Source organism: Octopus bimaculoides, chromosome 25, assembly GCF_046866305.1.
Source record: "Octopus bimaculoides isolate indiv1 chromosome 25, ASM4686630v1, whole genome shotgun sequence".
Classification (NCBI taxonomy): Eukaryota; Metazoa; Mollusca; class Cephalopoda; order Octopoda; family Octopodidae; genus Octopus; species Octopus bimaculoides.
Genome location: NC_142952.1, coordinates 25,022,330 through 25,032,329, shown reverse-complemented (window position 1 = coordinate 25,032,329; position 10,000 = coordinate 25,022,330). Strand labels below are relative to the sequence as shown.

At 38.4% G+C, this 10,000-nt stretch overlaps 1 protein-coding gene across 1 annotated transcript in view; it reads right to left on the bottom strand.

The window, feature by feature from the left end:
• Positions 1 to 3,769: 3,769 nt before the first annotated feature.
• The window catches only part of LOC106882812 (chitin deacetylase 7), a 19,944-nt gene continuing 13,713 nt past the window's right edge, over positions 3,770 to 10,000 (bottom strand). The window contains exon 2 of the mRNA XM_089341830.1: positions 3,770 to 4,746. Coding sequence (XP_089197956.1) covers positions 3,770 to 4,746 — 977 coding nt within the window. The remainder of the gene's footprint in view (positions 4,747 to 10,000) is intronic.

Sequence of the window (10,000 nt, the reverse complement as noted above, 5' to 3'; positions counted from 1 at the left end):
CATGGTAGTTGTGTTGTTGATATCATATGGCCGTCCATGAAGTTTCATGTGTGTGTTTGTGTGCGTGTATGGGTTCTCTTCGTATGTATCCATGCCCTTTCTATTGTTTTATTTGTTTCTTTTATCTGTCTCTGTCTTACATTTATCACAGGTATGCGACAGATGTATTTAAATATTCATTTATTTATCTATTTATATATGTATTTAAATGTATAGATAGATAAGTTCCTATATTGTGAGTGGATTTAACCAAACGTTATTTTGTAGTTTTCATACTGGCATGATGTACTTTATCTTGTAGTTTCTCTTTATTTAAACCACTTCTACTACCAGCAACCAGTATGATCGCGTGTTGTTACGTTTATGATTTTTGCCACTGGCAACATTTATTCTTTTATTCTTTTACTTGTTTCAGTCATTTGTCCCCGTCCATGCTGGAGCACCGCTTTTACTCGACCAAATCGATCCCAGGATTTATTCTTTGTAAGCTTATTCCGAACCACTAAGTTACGGGACGTAAACACCATCGCTTGACAACCGATGCTGGTGTCTTTACGTCCACATAACATTAGCGGTTCGGTGAAAGAGAGACCGATAGAATAAGTACTAGGCTTACAAAGAATAAGTCCTGGGGTCGATTTGGTCGACTAAAGGTGGTGCTCCAGCATGGCCGCAGTCAAATGACTGAAACAAATAAAAGAAAAAAATAAGAAAAAAGAACGAGGAGAGAGGGGGAGGTGATATCAAACAACACAGAAAGCAATTATGATGTTGTAAATTAATCATTTATTTATCAATATTAATGGAATGTTACAAGAAATATAAAGATAACAAATATAAGATATATTACATAATGTATAATATAAGTTTATATATAAATCTAATACCAAACAACGGTTGGTTAACATATGTACATTTATAAAATATTGCAACGAGGTTTTTCCTCCTCTTAGTATATCATCACACGTATACGCCCACGCATGCGCGTGGACGCATTCACTCATTCATATAAACATTCAGTCACACACACACACACACACACACACACATGTTCGTATCATAATAATCATAACAGAATTTACTCAGAATGCAATGGACTAGCATCATATGTGCGTTTGCATGTGTTATATGTATATGTATTCCTTTATTACGTATTCCTTTATTGGTCAATACGTATTCCTTTATTGGAGCCAAATTTTCTCCAATAAAGGAAAAATATGTAATGACCAATATTTTTAGCTTGTTTCTTATATATATCCCTTTGTGTAAAAACCAGTTTGTCTGAGTCCGTCCACGGGTTTACAATACAGAATTGTAATGAACAATAATCTTGGACCCTACCAAAAGATTACCTGGAATTGTTGACTAATCTAAGTAATATTTACCCGAATTGATAATCCCTCACTATTTGTTCTCTCTCTCTCTCTCTCTCTCTCTCTCTCTCTCTCTCTCTCTCTCTCTCTCTCTCTCCGTATGTATACCAAATAAACACACGCACGGTTCATTCGTTTATCGTTTTAGATTTATTTTATTATTTGTATTATTTTGTGTCTGGGAATATTTTGTCACATATCCTGTGACCTCTTCAGCGACCGTCCATCAGACACGTGGGATAGTGGGTCACTGAAGAGGCTACACACGTGTGACGAAAGAATTCCAGACAATGAACATAAAATGAGAGCAATAATAAACAAGTGGAGAACGAATATATCGAGCGTGTGTTTATTTGGCAAGAAAAAAATGACCATCCCGAAATATAACAATATCTATTTCAACACACAATCGATTTTACATCAAGAATCTTGCAAAACAAATACATAAACGTTACACACACACACACACACACACACATACAAAATGTATATTATATATGCGCAAGCATACATGAGAGCTGTCACGGGTGTCATTACATCTGGAGCTTAACATGTGTTAAACATTTTGCCTGTTATGAAACGCTTAGGTTTAGAATGGTGGCAGCTGATGAAGGAAATTTTCTCTATGTGGCCTGTGTGTTTTCTGTACTCTGCTTATGTTCTGTTTTTCATTTTGTCCACGTTTTTTTTTTTGTGACGTCCTTTACCTAGATATGCATCTATATATACATGTAGATAAAACAAATTTTAGAGGTAATACTTGATAATTGTAAGCACCTGTATATGCCAGATAGTGACCGAGGTGAAAGAATATATTGTACATACATGTACGTATATATGCATATACTCACATATTATTTGTATTGTTATATATATATATATATAGTTGCCGTAAATTTATGATTAAGCGTGTTCGTTTCTGGTTTTATAAAACGCAGCTTCTTTAAATTATTACCGAGGTACTCTGTCACGTAACCAACTACGTATGCTTTCATGCACATATATGTTTTTATGTACGTTTGTATTTATGAATGCATGAAGTTATGTAACTATGTAACTATATGTAAGAGAGAGAGCGAAAGAGAGAGAGAGCGAGAGAGAGAGAGAGAGAGAGAGAGAGAGAGAGAGCGAGAGAGAGAGAGAGAGAGAGAGAGAGAGAGAGTAAAGGGAGAGAGAAGGGAGAGAATAAAGTGTACGCTAGAAGGAATGTATAAAGACTGTATTATGAATCAGGTCTTGTCACTCTTGATGTCGGTAATACTGAAGAGCAGTAATTGCTGGTCTGGAAACCTCTAACAATGCTGTTGTTCACAATATGTGGTGTTAAATGTAATGAAATCAAGGGAAAAGGACAATGGAAGTAAAACAGTTAACAATAATATTATAGTCACTCGCTTGCATGGAAAATAAAAGTTATACGAACAAATATACATCATTCTAAACATACACATTCAGACAAACACTCCTGAAAACACACACACACACACAAGCAGTTTGCTTGATATTCAGTATCCATTGATATTCAGTTTTATGAAATGTGTAAAGTTACGTTTATATATATATGTGACAGTTTAGATGTGTAAGTGTATGCATGGATGTATGTGTGTAAGTGTGTCAGCCTGTATATTTATACATTTGAATATACACAGGCGTGTGTGCTGCGTGTGTGTGTGTGTGTATGTGTATGTGTGTATGTGTGTGTGTGTGAATGCGTCTCATTACAAATACATTCACCAATATTCCTTATGTATGTACGCGTCTATACATATATATATATATATATATATGTATATATATATTCACATACATGCACTATATATATATTTATATATTTGCATATGTATATGTATGTAGGTGTGCATGTATATATATATATATATATATATATATATATATATATATATACATACATACATGCATACATACATGCATACATACATTCATACATCCATACATTCATACATACATACATACATACATACATACATACATACATACTTACATGCATACATACGTATACATATATTATATATTTACAACCGCATAATCAGCGGTGGTGAGATAACACCATATGTTTTAGAATACGTGATGTTATCAAAAGCTTAAGAACAAGTCTTGCAGGTAGTTAGCTTTTATTTATTTTTTTCTCTTTTCCTTTTAATTATTATATATATATATATTTGCCTTTAGACCGTAGTCTCAGATCATTGCGAATTGCCCTCACCCCCAACATTTGCTTGATGTATATATATGTTATATATGCGTGGATACCTGTATTATATTGTGTATATGTATTATATTGTGCATATATATATATATATATATATATATATATATATATATATATATATATATATATATATATATATATATATATATATATATATACTATTACTTTACTTTCGTCTAGATGCCTCTTTCATTGCTCCTTCGCAACTCCACGGTTTGAAAAACTGTATTTCGTATATGGACGTAGGTTTTTTCATCCATTCCAGCACTTGACTAGGAGTCACAATCCAGACGTCATCCAGCTGCATTAGTTCGTCTATAAAGGCATCGAGTGCCTCCAGGTGATGCTCCACGTGGAACCAACGCGCATGCACGAATATACCGAGCGGAGCCCGGTTACTGTTGTAATAACTATAGAAGTTCTTCCTCAGAAATTGGAGCGCTTCTTCCGTCGATGCTGTCGACGTGCAGCCATCAGGCATGGCACACGAATGACCATCGACTCCATACCAACGTTGGACTGGGATTTCCCACAGGCCTGGGTACTGCCGCTGCGGGCACGGTCCATGCTGACAAAATTTCTGGTCGGGTACAAAATCCAACGTGAAGGGCCAAATCGGATCTTCACCGCCCTCCCAAACGGGGCCTGTAAACATAGACGTGTCATAAACTAAATCGGCATCATACACGGCGCGATACATGTTGTCTCCACCGAGCTGAAGGAACGGAACGCGAAAACCTTTGATGTCTTCTGCAGATATTCCGGATTTCTCTATCAAATTATTTTTCATACCTTGAATTTCGGACATATACTCTTCGTAGCTGGCGTTGGCCCACCATGTATGCGGGAAGCGATGGCTCACCGTGTGACAGGCAATTTCGTTGCCCATAGCATATAGAGGATACACGAGATCGTAGTTGGTGCCTTCACCAGAGACGTACATTGCCCCACGGAATGGACAGCCGTTCGGATTGTAGCGGCCCGGACGAAAGAGACGCTGGAAGTATCCGTAGTAAGCTGCGGATATTTCGTCATCGAATGTGATCATGACCATCATTGGAGTTTCTTGGACGGACAATCCACCAGGAATTTTCGCACCGGGACAATGACAGTGAGGGAGGTAGCAATCGCTGGATTCACAGGCTGAAAATAAAAGAAATATAACGGATTAATAAAAATATGATACATACTGTAAAGTAATTTATATGTGTATGTGTGTGAGTGTGTGTGTGTGAGGGGATGTTGGAAAGTTACTGGTTCTAAGGGTGTCGCGAAAGGCATGGTTGGAGGTCGAACACTTCCGAGTTCTTTTAAAGGGTTTCAAAAGAAGAGCTGCTGCAATGCGTGTGTAAATTTGAGGGGGAATATGTTGAATAAAATCATAATTAACTGGTCCTGCTGTATTTTTTAAAAGCCAAGAACCTTTCAGCACCCTTTCGTATATGCATATAAATGTATTTAGGTATGAATGCGCGTATAAATATATACAAACATACATATATAGGCAGATATATTCAGAGAGGGAGAGAAAGACAAAGATAGATATACAAACGCACACACACACACACACACACACGCACACACACGCACATCATAAAATCAAAACCACACAACGTAACCACACACACCACGAATTCCAGAACGTATTTCTAAAAGAAAAAAAACACATAAATGCGCACACACATACACCACCAAAAAGACAAAAAAGCACAAATATATGCACACACATACACCACTATAAATACACACAGAGAACAACACACACACTACAAAAAAAGAAATGAACAAATACACACACACACACACACTACAAAAAAAGAAATGAACAAATACACACACACACACACACTAAACTCTTTAACAAGCTTAAACCACAAGCAAGTAACTAACCACGCACCTTCACTATATATATAGTGTACTGTTCCGTGATGATAAGATCAACAAAAATATTTTCCATCTTATGAGAGATAAATGATATTTAATAGACACAATGTATGTTTTTATGTGCTACTATTAGTTTCATGTGCTGAGAACATGACAAACATTATTGTATAACACGTCTGGTGTTCCAGCACAATCATCAGACACTGACCACATGGCATAACGAACTAATATATGTATAAGTACCGGCTGATCATTGAGGTCAATGTAATCGACTTATCCCCTCTGAAATTGCTGGCCGTAATTTGAAATCAGTAGTAAAGTTATAGGATTTACCGATTTAATAAATAGCTTGTGTCATGTTACAGAGATTTATATAGTTTGGTATTATCACTGTAGTCTCTTGTAGTGTGGTGTTTTCATAGATATAATAATATAGAGATGTTGTATTCGTATTGGATTTAGTGATGATTATAATGATGATGTGGACGATGTCGGCGACCGATACGATGATGATAATGACAATGATCACTATGATGAAGATGGTGATAGTGATGATTATGGGGGGTGGGGGGTGTTGGTGGTGGCGACGGCGGTGGTGGCGGTGGTGGTGGATGGTAGTGGTGAAGCGGGGGCGCTGGCGGTGTTGGTGTTGGTGTTGGTGGTGGTGGTGGTGATGGTGGTGGTGGTGGTAGTGGTGATGGTGGCGGTGTTGGTGTTGGTGTTGGTGGTGGTGGTGGTGGTGGTGGTGGTTGTGGTGATGGTGGCGGTGTTGGTGTTGGTGGTGGTGATGGTGGTGGTGGTGGTAGTGGTGATGGTGGTGGTGTTGGTGTTGGTGGTGGTGATGGTGGTGGTAGTGGTGATGGTGGCGGTGTTGGTGTTGGTGGCGGTGTTGGTGTTGGTGGTGGTGGTGGTGGCGGTGGTTATGGTGGCGGTGTTGGTGGTGGTGGTGGTGGTGGTGGTGGTGGTGATGGTGGCGGTGTTGGTGTTGGTGTTGGTGGTGGTGGTGGTGGTGGTGGTGGTGGCGGTGTTGGTGTTGGTGTTGGTGTTGGTGGTGGTGGTGGTGGTGGTGGTAGTGGTGGTGGTGGTGGTGGTGATGGCGGTGGTTATGGTGGTGGTGGTTATGGTGGTGGTGATGTTGTTATATGGGGAGGTTAGTTAGTGGTGAGGGTATTGATGGCGCTGCTGGTGATGGTGGTGACGGTGATCAGACATCAGAAGATTGAAAACGAAAAACTCAAAGAAGACAGGAAGTACAGTAACAACAACAACAACAGCAGCATGAGCAACAACTGAAGCACTATTTACCAAAATAACTTCGAGAAATCATCAAAGTATTGGCTATTCTTTCTTCCATATAAATATATCGTTGTCTTTGACCAATTATTTGAACATATTTCAGTTCCCTCTCTCGTTTCAACTTTATCTTCCATCGTAGAAAAACATGTCTGCCATAGAAACTCTATCTGCCAACAATCTCTCTCATTACTAGCTTTCATATATCTTATTGCAACCTCTTATTGTAGTTGTTGTTGTTGTTGCTGTGGTGATGGTGGTAGTGTTGTTTGTTGTTTGTGTTTGTAGTGGTGGTAGTGCTGTTGCTTTTAGTGCGTTGGTGGTGGTGATGTTGGTGGTAGTGGTGGAAGTAGTGTTACTAATGCCGAGAGAGTCGTTACTGTTGCTGGTGGTGTTGGTGTTGGTGTTGGTGTTGGTGGTAATATTGGTTGTTCTTGTTAGTGGCAGTTTTGGTAGCGGTAGTGGTGGTGGTGGTGGTGGTGGTGGTGGGGTTTGATGTGGTTATGGTCGTGGTAGTACTTTAGTGATTACTATTGTTGTTCCTGTTATTTTTTGTTGTTATTGGTCTTTGAGGGTGTAGTAGTGGTGGAGGTGGTAGTAGTGGTCATGTTGTCATTTTGGTGTGCTGGTGGTTGTAGTGGTGGTAGCTTCGTTGTTATTGCTGTTATTGTCGTTGTTATATTTGGCGGTGGTGGTGGTGGTGATGGTGGTGGTGATGGTGGTGGTGATGGTGGTGGTGGTGGTGCTCCTGCTGTTGCTGTTTTTTTGTTGTTGCTGTTGTTGTCGGCGGTTGTGATAGGAGGTGTTGGTTACAGTGGTTTTCGTGCTGTTATGGTCAACCTTCATTTTTGTTGTTGTTAGTTGTTTTGTAGTTGTTATTCTTACTATTGTTGTTGCATTGTTCAGGACATTTCAGTTACCATCAATTTGTCTCATACTTTTCAGGAATAGTATACCGCAGACTATACAGACAGATACATATATACTTGTATAGATATATGTGTGTGCGTGCGTGTGCATGCGTGTTAATGTATGTGTTTGTATAGAAACACAAGGCAGTGCTCCAGCATGGCTGCAGTCAAATGACTGAAACAAATAAAAGAATAAAAGGATACATAGATACATATATATATATATAAATATATATATATATATATTCGCCTTCCTTCTTTATTATTCCTGAGTCAAAGGAGGTGCACGCAGCATCAATTATAGAGCACATGTGGTTCACGTTGTGCACCGCTATTAGGTCCTGCTTGTTATTCTCAAACATCTGGTCTGTTTGGATTGGGAAATGCCATGGGATTTTGCAGGTCTCCGCCTCCGCCACTCTGCGTTTGTGCTGATACCGCGTCTTAACTCTCTCTAGGCATTTTCGTTACGTCATCGTTTCGCCACTACTTATATTGTTGAAGGCATTCATTCACTATATGGGTAATGGTTCCATCAACTCTGATGCAGATTTGACTCACTGAAGACACTTGCTCATTCCTAAGGTTAACCCTCCAATTTGTGGCCAAAATTTGGTCTTGCACTGTCAATATAGGACTCTCCGTCTCTTTTATCGGTGTTCCTTTCTTCAACAAGTACTCCCTATGTTCTCCAGCAACTTCGTCTGTAGCTACACGGAGTTCATTGTGTAGTTCCTTGTGTATTGCTTCTTCATGTCCTTCTTACAATTCTTATTTTGCTCTTCCCTTTTCCCTGCTTTCACCACGCCCTCATTTCTAACTGCCACTAACAACGTTTCCTCACTTTGAGTTAGATATCACAGGAAGTTCCCAAGTTTGATATGCACGCAATCTTCCACATTTACCAGACCCATTCCATTGTTTACTGTCTTCATGCATAGGTGATCAGTGTCTGCAACTCATTGACCGGTTCCATGCATTGTTAGGAGCTTTCTTGTCTTCCATTCCAACTTCTTTGGCTCATCCTTCACTTCAGAATTCCAGCATCATACCGAACCACGGCGTCTGCGAGCGAGTTCATTGCTGAAGTTACTTTTCTGGCATTCAACTTTGAATCCAATATTTTTCTCAATCACCGCAGATACATTTCCTTTGTTTTTTCTTTCATATCATTGAGCATATTTCCATCTGATTCAACTATTCTCAGAGGTTTATATCCGGATTCAGGTTCAATTACGTTCATCATTTCACCGCTTGGCATACAGATTCCTTTTGTTCTGACAAACTTTCCTGCTTTCATCATCACCATCATTGCACATTTCAAGAGTCCAAACTCCATCATGATACCATTTGAGAAAATCCACACAGACTGAACTAGACTGTCCAGTTCTGCCTCACCTTTTGCGAACAACTTCAAATCATCCATGAATAGCAGGTGAGTGAGCTGGCACAATTGGTACCGCGCCGGGCGAAATGCTTAGTGGCATTTACGTTCTGAATTCAAATATTCTGCTGAGGTCGACTTTGCCTTTCTTCCTTTGGTGTCGATAAATTAAGCACCAGTCAGGTAGTAGAAAGGATTATTATTATTATTATTATTATTATTATTATTATTATTATTATTATTATTATTATTATTATTATTATTATTATTATTATTATTATTATTATTATTATTATTATTAAGGTGGCGAGCTGGCAGAATCGTTAGCACGCTAGACGAAATGCTGAGTGGTATTTCGTCCGTCGCTACGTTCTGAGTGCAAATTCCGCCGTGGCCGACATTACCTTTCATCTTTTCGGGGTCGATAAATTAAGTACCAGTGAAACACAGGGGTCGATGTAATCGACTAGTCCTCCCCCACCCCCCAAATTTCAGGCTTTGTGCCTTTAGTAGAAAAGATTATCATCATTATTATTTTTATTATTATTACTATTATTATTATTATTATTATTATTATTATTATTATTATTATTATTATTATTATTATTATTATTATTATTATTACTATCATCATCACTATTATTATTATCATCATCATCATTATTATTATTATTATTATTGTTCAGTAGTTTTATTTTTATAACGTGCTTTCACTTCACTACCGAGCGCAGCTCTGTGCACCTTGGGTATGTGCTGTGGTTTGCTGTGGTGCTCTTATGTTTACTGTATTGAAAGTGTTTTGCGTAGGATGTGTGCAGTACCCAGTAGTGCAATTTTCTGTATGTTATATATATTTGTAAGTCCTGGTGTTTTTGTTATGTATTTGTCTGAATATTTTTTTATTATACCTAAGGCACCTACTATG